Here is a 19,767-nt window from a genome sequence, read left to right on the forward strand (position 1 = left end):
ATGAAAGAGTTGAGGGAGAAATGTCTGATCCCTACATCATTCTTCACATGCTTTTTTACTCTTGCTGAGTACATGCTTAAGCTCAGTGTTCATTGTGCCTGGAGCATACCCAGAGTTCCCACCTGTGAATTGGGGCTTTGAAATGCTGTCCAGTTTCTTCTTATTATCTGAAGTGGAAGCTGTGCACTGCACCTTGAAAAAGCTCTTCTGTGAGAAAATACCCTATCAGTTGAGTCACCATCCCTGGAGGTATTTAAAAGACATCTGTTTTTTTTAAAGATGTGGCACGTGGGGACATGGTTGAATGCTGGACTTGGCAGTGCTGGGTTAGTGTTAAGGCTTGATGATGTTACAAGTCTTTTTCAACCTAAATAGTTCTGTGATTCCATCACCGTTAAAAGAAAGTAGTGTGCAAGTTTCAATTGGGCTTCTCCTTGTTACAATTTCTACAGATAGTTTTCAGATAATCTTCAGGAAGTGTATTTCGCAGCTTCCTTATTCTGGTTTCTCCCATTTTATGCTATGCCTATAATCTCAAATATGTTCTTGGCAAGAAAACAGTTACTGCAAGTGACAAGCCCATGTGTTCTGGGTGAATCTAGTACCCTAGCAAGTGTACCGTTTGCAAATCCTTCTCCATGCATCTCAGAAGTCTAAAGAAGCCTGCATTTGAAATGTTCTTTTTTGATTAGTTAGTAAAAGTGTCAATTTTGAGTTACACAACTTGTCTTATAACTGCCTCCAGTTGTGTCCAGTAGTGTCAGGTCCCAGCTACCCAGGGCCCAGCTCCCTTTAGCTGTTGGTCTCTGTGCACAAGAACAGACCTTGCTGAAATGGGGCAATTTCGGAGAGTTTTCATTCCCAGGCGAGGGAGTTGCTTAGTTAAAGAAGCAGCAAACCAAGTAATTTTCAGTCCCTTTGGAAGGATACAGCCTTATTTTATTATTGTATTAAAACCAGTAACTGCTCTAGTGCTGAAAGCCATACTTACTTTGATACAGATGCTTGTTACAGTATTGCTCGTTTCCCTTCTCTTTTCTCTGAAAGTGTGACAGGATTTATTTTACCTTTTTTCCCCCAGCTTGTGCATTTGAAGTTAGGAAAGCTTTTCAGAAGGTGCATAGCAGGGTTAGTAGAGTATCCTCTGTTTCTTAAGCAAAACCCTTCTTCCCATAACTGAGTTTCAGAAAGAAACTAAATATTAGGATAATACTGAATCAATTTTTTAAAGGAGACTACAGTTTTTGTTATGAGCATCATGAATCTTCTGTTCCTAACTGTTCAGTACACATCCCCATTTTACCAGAAATTTGGGTCATTATCAGTGAAGAAGATAGAAGTAATATATCTGTTCTACTGAGAGTTCACTGTATCTTTCAGAAGGCGTAACTGGAACTTTCCTGAGGAGAGGTGATCCAGGGCATGGATTCCCACAGCTTAATGTCATTACTTAGTGAAGCAGCAGTCTCATTTGTCCTCTATATCACTAACTATGGAAACTTAATAGGATTTGCTAAAAAGCCTTTTGGTTTAAACTAGGTAAAATTTAGGGAGTCTTCTGTTAAGAAAATGAATACTTTGCTCTTTGCTTTATGATTTTTATCACTTTCAGTGAAAGACGTCTTAATCATCTTTCAAGGTGCCATAACAGACATACCCATCTTAAAGGGGTAGAGCAAGGGAGCAATCACAGAAGGGTCTGTTCCACTAAATCCTGGGTTTGAGAGCTGAATACACCTAGCCCTATCCAATTTTGGGAGCTGCTACTAATGACATGATGAAGCAGCAAAAGCAGCTTGCAAAAAAGTGCCCAAACAGTAACTTGTATGATTATGAGATTTATTAATGATGGGTATACAATTAAAAATGCTAAAGTATTTTGGCGGTCATTAAATAAAGGAAATTATTGTATTCAGAAAAAAGCAAGCTGCACTTAGAGTAGTTTGTGAAGAACACCTCAGTGGATGTAGGAGACCCAGGATCCCAACAACTGTGGGGATCCTGGTGAGAGAACAACTATTATCCTTGTTATCTTTGCAATGTCCTGTTCACTCTTTGAGCAGGGCTAATGGTTTTGTTGAAAGCTCATAAAGTCCATGCATTTTTTGAGATAGTCTTAAAGTTCATTCTTCAGGAAGGAGGAGGATTATGTTGCTATTCTTGAAAAGACATGTTTTTTCAGTATATCAACTTAGCATTGTGAATGAGTTTTCTTTTTCAATCTCACTAGTCTGGTAGGCAAATGCTTAGGAGTTGTTCAAGTACAAATAAAGTGCAGTAGTGCATTCAGGACCCATTTTGATGTGCTGTGTCCCTGTAGCCATTGCCCAATACCACTGCACCTGGCCATATGGCTTTAACAGAGACTGAACATAGTTCAGTCATTTGTCTGAATGCTCAGGATCAGATGTGGAGATCGGTAATATATGAAAAAGCGTATTACTGAAAATTGTCCCAATATGGGACACTATTTTACAAGATATGAGAAAAAAAAATGAACAGATGGTTATTAATAACGGGAGGGTCGGCTCCTGGATGAAATATCTGGTGTTGTTAATTTAGTTAAATTTAGTAAACAAAAAGCAGATTGATTAAGTAGGATTTCCATTTTCAAAATAAATTGAGAGAGCTAATTAGTGAAATCAACTGGACTGAATGATTTTAGACTAAGATGTAGTAGAGGTTTGGGATTTATTTTAGACAAAGGTGCAAAAGTTAATAAAAACCCCTGCATTCCAAATTAGACAAGAAAAGAAACACTTGGAAGTTCTATGCCGAAGTGAATGATTAAGTATTTTTTTAAGGAATGTCTAGAATAAGCAGAGATCCTCAAAGAAACAGAAAAACAGCTTGATCTGCAGAGAAGGCCACATCCTGGATATCAGAAAGTACGGGGTTGTAGCGACAAATAGCAAAAATTAAGTTGAATTAGACCATAAGATGAGAATTTAAATAAACAAGAAAATATTACTTGATTATGGAAAGAAGCTTTCTAGGGAAGAAAATTAGAACCATTCTCCAGTGTGAATGGTCAAATGATACTCAATGTAATCCAGGTATGATCTGAAAAGGAAAAATAATTTTCAGTAAAAATAGAATTTCAGGCAAAGGCCTGAAAATAAATCAATAAAATAAACGGGAGTGTTGGGTGGATACTGTAAATTAGCAGAGTTAATAGAGATTAAAGCATCTGACTTGCAGGGTAAATGTCTTTCAAGAATACCAATGAATGCTGCTGCATGAAACAATTTTTTACTATTTTAGTTCATGGCTGATGAGTGGAAATACAAAATAAAAAAATAGGTACCTGTACCTAGATTAACAGGGAAAAGAAAGGTGATAGCAAAGCACCTGCATGGGCTGACCATCATCTATGCTTTAGAAAAGCTTTTAAGAAAGAAGTAAGAGAGAAAAGTAAAGCAAATGGCATAACCTTTATTGTAGGGGTTTTGTGTTAAATGGGAGATTGTGGCCAACTAACCTGCTTGCTTGTCAAAATATATGTTCAGGAAATGCATTAAGTCTATCTGGACCTCAATAAAGCATCTGATGTAGTGTCACAGGAGATTATGTGAAATAAAAAGGATGGGGATTAGTGAAGTATAGTAGTTTTAGGATAAATAGAGAAATGCAGATTTTAATGAATTATTTTTAGTGAAGCTTGGGGTTGAACCAGTCTTATCCAATATTTTCATTTATTGTCTTGCCACAGAACAAGAGCTGATAGCCTTTTATTAAGTAAAATTATTTGAAGGTAATATCTAGTGCAAGCACAAATAGAGTGTTCAGGTAGGACTGGTTGTTTCTGAAGAAAAGAGGACTACAAACAGCATGACATTGTGTGAACTACAGTATTGCACTAGCAAGAATTTTTAGTGTAAACTGCAAACTTCTCTCTGTAAATAAAAAGTGGAGAGTAAGTGTGTAGGCATGTTGGTTAAGGATGGCTGTGAAACTGCAGGATGGAGTGGCACAACAGTTGACTGTATCGAGCAAGATTTGTTTGATAGAGAAGAAAACCACTGTCCAAATTATCAACTGTCTAAACTTCTAGTATGCTGTCTACAGCTCCTGTCCCTTCTTTCCCATATGTAAGAAGGACTGAGTTAAAGAACACAGGGAATACAAAGCATCATTTAGAAAAAAGACTGCGAGAACTTGATTTCAGTCAGCAGAACACAGATCAGAGGTGTGCAGTGCTACCTGTAAATTAACTAAGGAGGCACACAGGGACATAGAAGAACTATCAAGCTAAATTACAGGGCAAGAATAAACAGTATAAAACAGGACAAGAGTAAATACATGACTCCTGGCTTTTAGCAGTCTTTCAATAGAAGTCGTTATAGAGAGGAAAATTTCCTTGTAATCCTTGATTTCTGGTAACATTATGGTTCTATGTATCACCAGCCCACAGGACGTAAAACAAGATGTTTGGCGGAGGTCTTAATAGGTTCTTTCAGAGAAGTTTTGAACTTATCCTATGACAAAAAAACCCTGGTATCACAAATTCAACTCAGAATTTTTTACAAAACAGATGAACTTTTACATTTTTTTACTTAATGTTGGTAAAATCCAGCTTGTCTACTTATATGGTGTACTTCTGTAACCTTAGACTAGTTAAACTGTGTTTAATAATTTGAGAAGGGCCTCAATCAAAACTTCAAGTGAAATTAAGTATCAGATTTTCAGAACATTCCGACTCCAGTTTGAACACGGAGGCTAGTTAAGATACCTGTAAGAATTTGAAGAGTTAAAGTTGAGATTTGTCTATGTAAGTTTTAGGTGAGTTTTGTTATAACTAAAGTTACCATATATGGTAAAATCAGTTGCAGTTATCATCAACATTTGTTTTTCTTACAACAAAGATGTTTTCTCTTATTTTTATATTAGGAGGATCAAATGAAAATGGAAGCACACCCCACACCTCAGAATCAGATGGAACTTTTATTTCTTACAGGTTGGTAATTTTTTATATTTATTTTCTAATTTTTAGGAAGTTGATTATAATAAGAAGCATAATCTATTTAAAGCAAAAGAACAGGTCCTACTTTAGGAGGATTGTGCAATCTAAATGAAAGTCAGTGAACTAAAGAACAGGAAGGATTTGATTAAGAAATTATCTGGAAATTTGTTTTCTGGATTACTTTTTTTTTTAGAAAGTTGTTCAAAATGCTTAACTAATGAAAGTACAAGATATTTGTAAGTCTAAACATTTTTAAGGTTGTTTTTTGCAGTTTTTTTCCTCCAAAGTATGCAATAAAGTAAGCTCACAGCAACTAAGCTAAATGTTGAAATATTCAACTCACCAGTGAAAACCTTTTTGATCTTCTCCAAAGTAGCTTGATCTATGGACCACATGGAACTGTATTTCCTCATTATTTTGTGTGAAAAAACAAAGCCAGGATTAGTAACATTTGAGATTATTTGACAGCAAAATAATATTTCAATTTGTTGTCAGTAAGCAGCAGTTAAAGAAACTTTTTTCAGCAATATCATTGAGCTTCAATCTTGCTTGGGTACATACCAGAGGGTGTCTTGTGCTTGAAAGCACAGAAAGCTAATCAGCAGGTGTATCTTTCATCTTTCACCCTGCAAAATACTGCCTCTGCTACAAAAAAATCTTTGTCCTTGTGACTAATAAATTAATAGTATGATTTGTGCTAACCAGAAGGATTACATCTGATTTTCATGTTTAAGTATGATAAAACAAAACAAGCTTACCACATGATTATTTTGGAATCATTTAGTGGACTGTATTGGTTGGGATTTTTTTCGGTTTGTACTCTGCTGGAATCCGTGCTTCACAGAGGTGCAGGCAGGCAGGAGGAACCTGCCTGGTCGCCTTGTCCAGGTTGCAGCCGGCTGGGTGGGGAGTGTTGCACCATGGTGCAGACAGTGAGCTGTGCTGGTCACGGGGAGCCTCGGGCATGGGGTGGCAGGGAGGGACACAATGTTGGAGAACCTGTTGCAGTCTGGAGACAGAGAGATTGCTGAGGAGAGCAAGGAGCAAACAGCCTGGTCTTGAGGATGTTGAAAAGAAAGACTTTTTGTAAGGACCGAGAGGGAACAGCAAAGAGTTTGCTGCGATTCAAACACCCAGAGGAAGCTTCTGGACTGAGAGCAAGGTTGGAAAAAAGGTTGTGCCTGCAGGGACACAGTGGGACTGGGGAGGGTTGATTTAGGTACCCTGCCAATTTTCTGTATCCTAGTAAGTCAACTCTAATGAAACTTACTTCGTAATGATATAAAACACGTAGGGTAGTTAGCTTATTCACTTTGATAAAATATATTAGAAGATCCATTTTAGGGTTCTGCATGACTCTGTTTCTTGTCATATTTGTGTTTTCTGCATGCAACATACTGTCTAAGTTAAAAGAAGGGCTGAAAAATACCACCCAGGATAATCTTCATGTTTTTTAGGTGAGAAGCATATGTAGATACAGAGACCACAGCAATTTCTCAAAAATAGGCAAGACAGAATTTAACCAGAGCAGCAAAAGAAAGCTGAGAGCTCTCTGCCATTAAGGCCAGGACACTTATTCCTGAAAGTCATCAACTCAAGAGCACCAGCTGTTGTATCTGCCAAGTGGTAACACTTGAAGAAGAAGCAGCCAGCTTTATCTGGGCTCTGGTTCCATGAGAGTGTAAGCTGTGGAGCTGGGGTTGAGCCCTTCTTCTCACCCCTGCTCCACTCAGGCAGTAGCACTCATCTCTCAGGGAGCTAGTCCAGGGAGCTAACCCAGCCCAACCTGTTCCTTCTTCAGAGGGAGACCTTTCTGATCACTTCACTTGCAGTATCCTCCTGCCAAAACTTCCCATGGAATCAGTGCCAATGCAGGAAATGTAGCTAGCATGGACAGCTACAAATAAGTGGGAGGACAGAGCATGGTATCTTTTACCTAAATCAGCCTAAACCTTAGTGACTCTTTAATGCTCCACAGATTAAGTGGAGATTAAACTGATCTTTGTATCTCTATATTCCTTAGTCCAAAGTGCATATATTAAATACAACATTGGCTACAAGTTCCACTGAATAATAGTCGTATTCTGTCAGAGAGGATTACAGCCCAACTTAGAAAACTGAAGTTAATTAGTCTTTTCAGAGGGGTCCCATATATCATTGCCAAAGTATTATTGATATAATTAAAGGCAAGATAATAAAAAAGCTATATATGCGTGTATGTGATTTGGGGAGGTGTATATCTATGCACATATATGAAAGTAACCTCTGACTTTTCATAGATGGCAAGCTATCCCTGTTATTTAGCAGTAGTGTTTCAGGTGTGAAATGTATATTTTTTGTGCAGTGGCAAGTAATTCCTATCATATTATGAGACTGGCTGTAAATCTGATGGTTGGGTTGAATATTGTTTTGATAGTTATAGTTCTGGACTGCATGTTAAGTAAAAATGAGCATCTAATACCTTACGAAAGATGAAAAGTGAATCCTGAACTACCTTGAAAGGTAAAATTGCTATATGGTTCTTATTTCTTTAAGGACTCATTAGAGATTTTGACTTACTTTAGGATACTGTCAAGGATTATTGTTTTAGTAAGTTAGTAATTTGGCAAAACTAATGATAGTCTTGTTTACCCAATGTGTCTATCATACTTTAAAAAGACCAGCTAGTGAAATTTTGCCCTAAAAGAGGCAAAGGCATCTTTGGATCATGGTAGATGTCATGCATGCAGAAGGTTGTTACATGAAAAATTCTATTGAAAATTTCTGCTGAAACAAAAGTTGTTTTCTATTTTATAAGTAATTGGCTTTTACAATTTAATTAGGAGAAGAGATGACTCCAAAAATATTTGAATATTAATAAGTTTTGTTATTGAAGTGGTCTTAAAAACATATTGGTTATACCACAATAAAAAATAAACCCCAGGAGAGGTTGCTCAATTCCCACATTTTCTGCTTTAAAGGACAGTTTGTCACTATTCAGTACAAGACTCCAAGTGTGTGTGTTACTAAAGGATGACATATCATTATCCTTTGATATATTTATGATGCTCCAGAACTATTTGTATGGTTTTATTTTTAACATGAAGGTGTCACCTTAGAGTTTGTGACTGTTGCTTGTGTTGATCGATACTAGTTGTCTCTGTTTTTAATGCTGCATGTGTTCAGATAGTGAGCATTGCCCTTTAGGTCATAAAGTTTGTAAGTAATTTAAGTGAAAAGCACATGTGATTGGCATATATTTCTAAATATTCTTTGAGTTTGTGAATCTGTCCTGTCAGGTCACAGAGAATTTTCTCGTTGGTCTTCAGGCCCTGATGGAAGTATTCTTTATGTACTTGGGAAGAAGCTTTGCTAATAAGAAATTATGAAAATTACTTCCTAGAACCATGTCATCAAAATTAGAAGTTCACTATTAGAAACATTTGAGCAAGGATTTAAATATACAGTAACTTTCAGCTTTAAAATGCAAGAAACTTAAGGAAAATATTTGAGCTCTGCTCTACTGTATTATTTTACTGCTATGGTTAAAGCCTTTTCTGGATGGAAATGGGCTGGACTTCACCAAAAGGAGAAGAAAAATAGATGTGGGTCTTTAGTTTCAGTATCTGCAATGCAGTGCCACTGGAAAGTAGAAATACTCTTTCTCCTCCTTTCCCAAGGGCAGCTGACCTTCTCCTCGCCAAAGAGGTGAACCCCTTGCCAGCACATATGACTACAGACTATTACATTAATCTGTTTAGCCTCAGTACCAGCTGCTTGCATGTTTTTAATTATCTTATTAGATGGTATAACAGTGACCTATGAAATAAAATGAAGGTGAGTATTTTTTAACTTTATTTTACAGGCTATTTTTCTAAATATATTTTAATGACCTAATTATGACTTTTAGGGAGAGCCATTGATGCAGACATTCAATTTGGCTGATAGAATCTAACATCTCAAGGACACTTATTTTCTTTCAAGGTGGATTCATACATTAATACTGCTTCTAATAAATATATAGCCTTAAAAAAGCTCACTTTTCATACTTGTGTTGTTAACTTACTTTATGATTCAGAGACCCATGACTGCTGTGTTGGATAATTTCTTAATACATCTCTGCACATATATATAAGTTTAATTTTTACCCCATGTGTCAAGATAAAGTTCTTTCCTCTGTGGCTTAAACTCCATGACAAATGATGATTGCTCAAAGTTGTGGGTTGTGTAGACAAGGTGTATTCCTTCTTCTGCTCATATTTCAAACAGGCAGAAGATCTAGTATGAGAAAGACTTTTGTATTCCATTTTCTCCCCCTGACTTCTTACAGCTTCTGCTTACCAGATGTTTCCTTCCTTGCTGCAAAAAGGCAATGTGGTCCTGCTGGCTGAGGCGTTTCTTGTGTGCCAGCCAACAGGACTGACACTGAGCGTGCAGAAGAAAGATGGCAAGAAGTGCAAGGTGTTCCTCCTTGGTTCTTCCCGCGTCCAAAAGTGGTGCTGAAACCAGTTTGGTTCCTCTTTGACCTGTGGCTTTTCTTGGCAGTTGAGCCAGAAGTGGTTACATAGCCTCTGTCCTTACATGTTAAATATACTGTGAACATGTATGCAACTTACATACCTTCACCCTATGGACAACTTTGTCTTAAATCTATTAGGAGGCAGCCCTTTTCCATCTACACAAGCCTATCTAGTCTTGTTCATACACAGATGATGTTACTTTATTGTTTTAATTTCAAGCCACCCCTGTGCAATTATAATCTTATTTTTCCTGACTTTGTTCACTGTATGTCCACGCATAATCAAGAGATGTAAAGAACAAGCTTGTTTCTATGGGTTTTTCAATAATTTTGCAGTAAGAAAAATTGGGTACAGAAAGCAATGCAGTGAAGTTGTCACTGCCCCTCCACTCCGCAAGGAGAGTTTACAGCACTTGCATCCTTCCTCTCTTTCCACAAGGAAGTAGTAAAACTGGCATCCATGTTTATTTTGTCTTAGCCTAAGCCATTTGCTAGATGCTGTTCCCGTTGATGCCATTTATATGCAAAGAGGGCTTTTCAGTATGAGGTAATTTTGTCTGAGAGCATGTAAACTCTGTCCTTGAATTTAGTGATTCCTCTGAAAGATTGTCTTCATAATGTGCTAAGAATCTTTCTCTGGATGTGGTAGTCTGTGCCAGTGCTCTCATTTTGTTCGTGTTTGTGATGTTGTTAGGAATTCCATCTTGCAAATCTCCTTTTTCCATCAAGAGAAAGTGGCTGCACTGATCAAAGGTTTCCTCCAACAGGTTTTTTTTCCTCCAAATCCAGGGAGATCACTGTCATACCTGTTGAGAGCTTGGAAGATTTCTGATTTTCTCTGAATTCTTTTAAAATTGCTTTCCTTTTCTTTCAGTTTAAGGAGATTGATATAATTTCCATCTCTGTCTTGTCAAATTTCTGTTATTTACTTCTTCCTTCCATAGCGGATCCTTGCTACATTCCTTGCCTGGTGTCCTATAAGGAATTGGTGAAGGATATCATAAGACGTGGAAGAATAAATTGCCATTAAGGAACTGAAAACCTATATTCAGTATACTTTTTCTAAGATACAAACATTTCAACACATATAAATGGTGGATTTTTTAACTTTTCCAGGGAAATTTTATTACTTTCTAAAGACATAGAAATGGTAATACAGACTTGCTTTCTGGTTTTATGCAATGTAATAGGGAAAAGTAAATTTAGGAAATTTACTTGAAACTTGAGATGCTTTTGACAGAGAATCAGAAAGGAAGGATTGAGTTACCAACATCTTTCATTGGTAGAATGCTTTTTTTATGGATTGGTTGCAAGAAGGAAAGACTTAATACATGAAGAGAGACCATGGAAGAGAGAATGGTAATTTCTAAAGTCCATGGAAAGCAAGTGAAAATTTTAGTTCACTCTTCATTTATTCTGTTGTATTTGAAAATTGGCATATGTACCACTGACACCATAATCAACTGATGCTGTATTTTCCCTTACTAATGTTTTAAGTGGTTTTCATTATGAATTTTTTACTTTTCCACTCTCAGTAATCTTCAAACTTTCATGGCAATTGGGAGGTGTTTCTGAAGACAGGAGGGAAGCAAATGTCACTCTTTTCTTCAGGAAGGGTCAGAAGGAAGATGCAGGGAACTAGGCCAATTAGCCTTACCCTGACCCCAGGGAAGGTGGAGCCGTAGATAATATGCAGGGGCCTGGAAAAAGGACCTGGGGGTCCTGGCAGGCATCAGTTTGAACATGAGCCACCAATGCTCCCTTGCAGCAAAGAAAGCTAATAGTATCCTGGGATGCATTAGGAGCAGTGCTGCCAGCAGATCAGAGTTAGTAATCCTTCCCCTGTAATCCATACCTGGAATGCTGTGTCCAGTGCTGGGTTCCCCATTACAAGAAAGACATGGGCATGCTGGAGAGTGGCCAGCAAAGGGCTGCTATGGTGGTGAAGGAACTGAAGCAGCTCTTCTGTGAGGAAATACTGAGAGAGGTGGGACTGTTCAACCTGGAAATGGGAAGGCTTGGGACATCTTTTCAAAGTCTGTGAGTATCTGAGTGCAGGGTAGAAGGGACACAGAGACAGGCTCTTTTCAGTTACACCCAGCAATAAGATCAGAGCTAATGGGCACAGACAGGAGCACATGAGGTTCCATCTGAGTATCAGGAGGCACAATTACATCTCGTTTTTAGTTGCATGATTTGTAGAGCTGTAGATTTAACTTGTGTCCTACAGGAAAGTCTTACCTTTTCAGTTTCTTAATGAATGCATGTCTGTTTCTGTAACAAGGCTGCATGCATGTGAACACACACAATTCACAGAGCTCTGCTTAGCTGTGAGTATGAGCTAGTAAAGGGTAAAACAGCAGGAAGGAACTCTATAGTCAGGAGAAGTAGAAAATAAATGTTCTAGATGTACATGCAAAGGATTTCAAAGGCACTGGGGGATTTAAACTAGAAAGCTTTGACCCTGCAATTGGCAAATTCAGTTACAATATAAAAATAAAAATAATTGAACATAATATCTACATTTTGTCTCAGCATCCTATAAATGTATGTAGAGGAAAATGTGCTGGTGAAACTTAGACTTTGAAATGGCTGTAACAAGAATTCTTCTATGAAAGCTAAAGTGTTAAAGGGTTGGAAATTATCCACTCTCCAAAGGCCAAACTTGGCTCTTTGGCTGAGAACTGCCAAGGCAAAGTGGACAATTTGGAATATGGAGAAAGATATCTTGGGTTTCTGCGTCAGACTTAGTGCTATTAGGAAGGGTGCTGGCAAAGCATCCTGCTGCCAGTGCAGCCTTGTTTCAGTTCCCTGAACTGTGCTATGCGCACACTGGTAGCTTAAAGAGCATAGCTAACTAATAACTTTATTTGCTGGAATGTTTGCCTTAAGAAAGTGATTTTACCTTTCTTCATGCAAACCTTTTTAACTGTATGTCAGCCAGAAGTAGATGAAACCTGAACTGTTTAGAAAAATATGGCCTTTGAATGTGCAGCCTCCCAGCAACACAGCCATGCATATTCACACTTACATGGCTGTTAGCTCTGCCACGTATCCTGAGGCAGGACTTTGAGAAACAGAGGAAAATACATATATTTTCCAAGCAGACTGATAAGCCTTCACATTAAAGCTGTCAAGTGGATTTTCAGGGTAGAAAATAAAAATCTGTATGTTTCAGAAATGTTGTTTAGAAACTCTGCTCCTTATTACTTGATACTACCTTTCAATTGGGGTTTTTTTCCTCTGCTTTTATAGAATTAGCTCTGTCTTTATTACATTCCTGGCAGTTGCCTCACTTTTTTCTCAACTGTTGATTTTATGGCGTAATAAATAATACAAACTATGCATGTTTCTTGGATTTAAGCAGTATGGTTGAAAGGAATTTTTGCCTCTGTTTAAATATTCAAATATAGATACTTGAATGTTCCTATTGATAAAGATCTCATATTGCAAAACATATGACACAATAATTTGAGAATTGGTTTTCTTTCTGATGGCCTGTTCAGTAGCTTATTGCTTCACTGAGTGCCCCTGAGGAGCCGAGTTGGGTCTCAACATTTTAAAAAGCACATTCTGAAGATGAAAACCAGTATGAAAATGTGAAATTGGCTTTTCTGGAAGCACACATGCCATTGTTTTAAGATGATTTTTGCCAGTACTGGCAGCACTGCTCAAGAATTTTCTTTGGATTTCTCTGAGGCTATCTGTTTTATCCTTTAATATTGGTCTAGAGGATGGAATAAGCTTGAGATTTAGTTGAAATCTTAAATATGTATGCAAATGTTCATACCTTTCAGTAGTATAGCAGTATTCTTCCATACACTGAGGAGTATTCTTTGTTATCTAAATGTTATTGTCAGTATCAATTTGGTCTTGTTTTAGCAGGGACACAAGAAAAAAAAGGGATTTCAAAACTTTGCATGAAATATTTCAAAAATGCGCGAGTCGAAATAATGATACACACTGTCTGATGACCTGGTAGATACTGGTTTCTTTAACTGCAGTTTCACCTGAAAGTGAATTATGGACAGTAATATTTACCTGGTAGGTCTGAGTCCCTGTAGTCCCAAAACTGAATCTTTTGCCCTTTTTCAGTGACGTAGATGGTAGTTCCATGTGCTTCTTCACATTTTTACGTTTCTATGGGTTTTAGTGTCTTCCACAGAGTTTTGGTGTTGTCTGAACATGATAGTAACGAAAATACTTCTTACGCTAGTTTTAGACTTTGTCAGGATCTGCATTCATACAATTTACCAGCTTTATCCTCTAAATCAGCAAATGCAGAAGCTGAGTAGCAATGATTGCTGTCTGTGCTATACCAGTCTCCTTCAACTGTATTTCTTCCTCTTCTTCCTCAAAGGAGTCTTTATTTTGCAAGGAGCTTTAATGGGCTACCATTGCATTCTCCTGCATATCTATGCTTGATGTACTGGTTTTACCATTATGCTGCAAATCGAAATTTAGCAACAGAGCCAGAGGCAGGTGTTCTGCTTCTGCCTATCAGTGGAAGAAACTCTCCCCAACACGCACCAGCTCAATGTTGTCTCAATAAAGCCCTTGGAACTATTTGAATTTCAGAGTTATTTCCTAGGCGACTCATTACGTTATTGATGTCCTGCATTCTGGAAGTGTTTATAGTTGCTCGTTCCTCTATAGCTGAGCACAAGTGAGATTCCAGTGACTTTTACTAAGATGTTAGACCTTAGAGGTTCACATACCTTTTCAAAAATGTTATTTAAGTGCATGTAAAATTTTAGTTAGACTTCCTGGTGTAAAGTCCTGCTTGTTGTGCTCTCTACTAACAGTCGACTAAGAGGAACACTTCTGTTCCAAACTTTAGGCTTCTGTATCTGAAAATCTGATGCTTGTAATTGTCTTAACAAGAATCACACCCACGAATCATGTCCTGTTGAAAAGAAAGAAGAATAGATTATGTATGATTTGCTCAGAGGTCAGCCTCATTTCTTACAAGAAAGAAAGTGTGTGTATTAGAGCAGACCCCAGTATAAAATTCTTTGGCAGAGAGATTTAAACTCTTGTGGTTATGACATAAGTGTATGTTTCAAAAGATGGAAAGGAACAGATGAGAACTATGAGAACTATGAACAAATCTTGCAGAATGACTCTCTTCATTGATTTGCCTGCTTTTTCTTTCATACATATTGAGCACTTTTCCCACTTGAAGTAAAGCAACTGTCCCTGACTCATGCCAGTAGATATTTCACATTGGACAGTTACTGCAGAGATAACGCATGTGAAATTAAGTTTCTTAAAGAAATATTACGCCAATAATTTCTTTCTTATTCAAGTCTTATATTATATGTATTTATTATTATTATTATGAAGACTTTACAACATGCACAATAGTGCATTAGACAGGATACTCAAATTAGAATCTAAAATGAAAAATATTTACAAAATAACCAGAAAACATTAACATTGACATTAGCCTTTAACTGTACTGTCTAAAGGTGGTATAACACAGGATTATGCATTTAATTTTCTAGTTTGATTAAGTGCATGTGCTTGTTCATAGTTTAGGTGGTTCCAATTAGCTCTTGAAGTCCTTCACTTCAGTGAAGCAAATGGGATGTGGTAGACTTCAGTTCCAATCTTCATTGCTTGTTTCATGTTGTCCAATGGGTTTTCTGCAATCTTGGGTTAACAAGGCTCTTAGGTATTATTTTACATAGTAGGGCTATATAATTTTAAATGTTATCTTTTTAGAATTGATTGCTTGTTGATATTATGAAGTGTTACCACTATTAAAACAGTCTCTAGAATTGTAAAGCTTAATTTATTAGTCTTCATTCAAAATAGTTGAGAAACGAATTAGTGGATGCTGTTCAGAAAGGATTTTAAATATCATTCAGCTTTACTAGAACTGAAGCAGATTCCAGCTTCCAAGTAATTTCTTTTTCAGTTGCTTATAACTTTTTTTTTTTTGTGATCCCAGCAGCCAACCGGCAATGCAGAGGAGATATGATCTTGCCAAATTTCTTTTGGCGGTTTTAAAAGTAATTTGGTTCAAAACGTGTTCGGAATTGCATTACATTAAAAAAAAAAAAAAGAAAAAGAAAGGCATAATATCTGCACTAATACAATTTCAGAAGTGTTGAAATTACTTTCTTACTGTGTAGCAATCACTTCCAGCAGCTGGTGAGAAAAATAACCTGAAGAGTTTCTTTCCTCTCTGTTCTTTCTCTTCACAGTTGCACTGGTTGAAACCTTTTGCTAACTCAGCTGACACATTGGCATTTTCAAAGACATTGTGGGAATGTCATCCACTTGCAGAACAATGTGAATAGCTTCAGAGTCTGACCTGTTGTGTGCACAGGGGAATGTGTCACTCTTAAAACATAGCTACCTTAGGGAGGTAGCTTGGCAGGAGTTACAATGGCCAATGATGCTACAAAATTTACCATGGCAAATGAAGAATATTATATGTGATAGAAACAGGAGGGTTATTTAGATAGACATAGTATACTGTAGCTACTGAAGTATAAATGACTGTGAAAGAAAGGCCCAGATTTTTCTCAAGCTGTGTCTGCTATATACCATACGTTGTATTTAAAGGAGACAGAATCATGGTAAACAATCGTAGGCAGCTCCCTGCAGAAGGTGAGGATGTGTGGGAGACAGGGAGGCAAAAATGACCAGATAGTCTTTCTGACTTGGAGAGTGGGGGATGTGAGAGGAGTGAAAGAAGTTGCCCCACACCACTGGAATGACTTGCTGCTCTTTTGATCACTTGGGGGTACTGGCAGTTGGGAGAAGCTAAAGACAGCTCTAAACCCTGCAATCTAACACTGTGGCAGTCATCTTTGCTCTTATCTGGAATACCTTCGCTTTTCAAAGTAATTAATACTCAAGATCCAGAAGTAAATGCCTTTTGGTTTTTTTTTTTTCAGAAATATGGTCCTAGCTGAAAGGTGGTACATTCACAAGCACAGCACTTTCAGTCTCAGCACGGATCATGAGCTCGCTCCTGTCACAGAGGAACAGGACCATAATTTCCTGGCTTGCCAAGTCCATTCCTCTACAGTTCTCAGCAACTGTATCTTACAATTCAGTTTTAAAAACCTCACTCTCCCAACTCAGCTTAAAAGGCTGAAAACTATCTAACTTAATCTTGCATATATTTAGGGCAATTTGCAAAACCAAAGTTTGCTGGTGTTTAGTATAACCGACTCTGTGACCCTCCTTAGCGAAGTAAATGTGGTGAGATCTTAGCCTGGAGTCATAATAGTAGTTTCTCTCTTCCTGGTTTCATTTGGTCTCCCAGGGAAAAGTAATAGTCTCCCATGTGACAGGGGGAGGAGGAGATGTTCACCTTAAGGACATGCATTGAAAATAAATCTGAAACACATTTCCCTCCACATAACCCAGCTCTTTACCTTGAAATTGCCCTTTGGAATTTAGAGTGGTTACAGAAAGTCTGTGAGCAAGTCTTGGGCTATGAAGACTATCAGATGGCTTACACTGTTCTTGAGATTCGTTTCAGTAGAAGTTGCAGGAAATATAGGTTTAATTCTTTTATTCAAACTCAGTAGATGGTTTGGGACAATTAATTTCCAATTGTTTCCCAGTAGAGCAGATTTACTTGTATATTAATGAGGCACAGGTGTTAGGCCCCTGGTGCCTGCATGCCTGGGAGGCATATTTAGGTTGTTTATCTAGTCAGCCATAGGTACTGCAAGGTACTCAAGCTTGCCTTTAACAGTTTATACAGTGAGGCTTTTTAATTTTTTGATGTTTTTTTAAATTTGCTAGCACCTGTTAAAATTTTAAAACTGATCATGTAGAAAGAAGTAGGAGTGATTTCAATAGTAAATAGCACTAAATGTTAAGGAAAGTCATCTTCTATGATGCTTAACTGCCCAGCTTGACATTAAGAAGAAAAGAAGGTTCATTTAAGCAAATACGTCATGTGAAGAGCTAATACAGTCAACAGTGTACTTTTCTGTTGCATATTTTTGGAATAGGTACTTCTTTGTCTACAGCTGAAACATGAATGTGCTTATATTAATATTCATTTTTCTTGTTTATTCACTGAACTGCAGTACCAACATTTTAGAGGAAATGGAATAGCCTCCATAGACATTATGAATTTCAGTAGCTGGCATAATTATAGCGATCTACATATTCATTAAATCCAAAGAAGAAATGTGTCCAAAAAAACAGCCATGCGTTTAGAAGTGGTACACAACTAAATATATACATTTTAAAAAGTTCCTTTCCTCTGCTTATCCAAAATTGTGTAGTGTCATATAGTCCTTAAATCAACTAAGGCTTTTTTTGTTTAAATGTTCATTCCTTTTGCTTTTTCAGTAAAGAATGGGAAGAACTGTTTGTAAACAACAATTACTTGGCAACCATACGGCTGAAGGGGATTAATGGGCAGCTGAGAAGCAGCAGGTTCCGTAGTGTTTGCTGGAAGGTAAGAAGAGAAAATATTTATTTACAGTTTGTGGTTGCAATATATCAACACATTACCTGATGCGCTGGAAGATTATTGATGCAAAGAATCATGAATTTTCCAAGAGACTTCATCCCAATGTTTTCCTACTCATTTTTGTAATTCATAGGACATTTGCTAACCACATTGAGTTGCTTTAAAGCTGAATAGCAGGCAATAGCAAAAGAATCATAAGAAAGAGTATCTTTGTGCTGGTGATATGTTTAAAATTGAGTGCCACAGAGCCATCTCTTCTCTCAGTATCTGTGCAGGGAAGTCATGCACTGGAAATAGAAAGGAAGTTTGTCTAAAAAAATTATGGTTTTGTGGAATTTGGGACTGCTTTAAAATCAGTCTGATGCTTCTGCTAGCAGGTTTTCCCAGTGAAATGAGAAAATGAAGACCAATCCCTCTTGTAATGGCTGGATGGAGGGGGAAGCAAGGTCTTCCAGAAGCACAACAGCTCCTTGGGAGTCTCTTACTGTATTTTTTAAAGTAGCAGGGGAAGGAAGAGAGAAAGAAAGCACGATAATACTGAGATGCTAGATAAAGTCCAAACAAATTTTGTTGCAATGACATCAAGTCTTCTGTTGTGCACTAACTCTGATAGTAGAGAAAAATTTTTCTAGTAGAATTAACTGTGTGTTAACACTAATCAATTTAAATTACCTCTCTTGGAATTTCGCAACCGTCATTTTGGCACAGAGACCTATAAAAGGAAATTTAAAATAGTCCTTTATATAAATGAATGAAAGTGAACGTTCGAAATTTGAAATGTATGTAGCGTTGAACTAATTTAAAGTTAATGAAAATATTTTATTCAGCAAGCCAGATTAATATATGCCACCTGCATTTTTTTACCAGTTTGCTTCTTTTTAAGTCTCTAAGTTAGGAGGCCATAACTCAAAACCCTGAACTAACACAAGGATCGAGTACTTCACTGTCTACTAATTAAATCAAGGAGTGGTTTTATTTCAGAAAACAGACAGGGTTCATTTGAGTGTCCCAATATGGATTAGGGCTCTGTTGTTAAGTTCTGAAATTTTAAAGGGTTTTTTAGTAATTTAGGAATGTTTTGTGTTTGTCAGTACTTCTGTTTGTCAGTATTACTGTTTCTTAACACTTCACAATGTGCAAATAAAAACATTGAAAAAGCAAGAAAATACTGGGGTTTTTCCTTGTTTCAAATGCAATTAAATAGTATTTTGCACTGCATGTTTCTTTCTAAGCCTTTTTAAAGAGACATGAAAAAACTGAGATGTAGGCATTCTCAAGGACTTCCTGCAAAACTGACTCTCTTAGCTGTCTTGCAAAATTCTAGAGCATGTTTCATGTCTTACATTGGATATATCCCTTAGTGCTTAGTTCCTGCTCTGCATTTGTGGTTCATTTTAAGCACGTTGCATTAGGTCATCAGTGTTACATAAATAGCTTCAATTTTTGTTTATTTCTTTTAACCTCTTTCCATTTTGTTTCTGCCTTGGAAGTCACCATCAACTTTACTGAAGCTGTAACAGTTTACAAAGCTTGAGTTTGTGGTTTCAGTTGACTTTAGTGCTTAATTTTGCACTGTAGAACTGCTGTTGTTTCTAGCTACTTATTTATGGGCTAGAAAGCACTAAAACCAGGAATATTTTATAGCTCTTTGCTTTCTCTTTCTCTCTGGGGTGGTTTATGCTGTCTGGTAGGATTTCTATGAAAAGCTATGTAAAACTGATGGAACTTACTACATTTACTTTGTTTTGCTAATAGTTATTTCTGGAGGTTCTACCCCAAGATAGAAGCCAATGGATTAAAACCACTTCAGACTTAAGAACGTCTTACAATAAGATCAAAGAAATTGTAAGT

The 19,767-nt window shown here is 37.2% G+C and overlaps 1 protein-coding gene across 1 annotated transcript in view; it reads left to right on the forward strand.

Moving 5' to 3' along the window:
* The first annotated feature begins 4,865 nt into the window (after nucleotides 1-4,865).
* Nucleotides 4,866-19,767, forward strand: part of LOC121673491 (TBC1 domain family member 5-like) — a 116,022-nt gene continuing 101,120 nt past the window's right edge. Inside the window, exons 1-3 of the mRNA XM_042046826.1 lie at nucleotides 4,866-4,957; nucleotides 17,793-17,901; nucleotides 19,672-19,761. Of these exons, the coding sequence (XP_041902760.1) occupies nucleotides 4,866-4,957; nucleotides 17,793-17,901; nucleotides 19,672-19,761 (291 nt within the window). The remainder of the gene's footprint in view (nucleotides 4,958-17,792; nucleotides 17,902-19,671; nucleotides 19,762-19,767) is intronic.

The sequence above is a fragment of the Corvus kubaryi genome, unplaced genomic scaffold (genome assembly GCF_017639235.1).
Source record: "Corvus kubaryi isolate FWS band 111438036 unplaced genomic scaffold, C.kubaryi_AGA036_p1.0 65459, whole genome shotgun sequence".
Taxonomy (NCBI): Eukaryota; Metazoa; Chordata; class Aves; order Passeriformes; family Corvidae; genus Corvus; species Corvus kubaryi.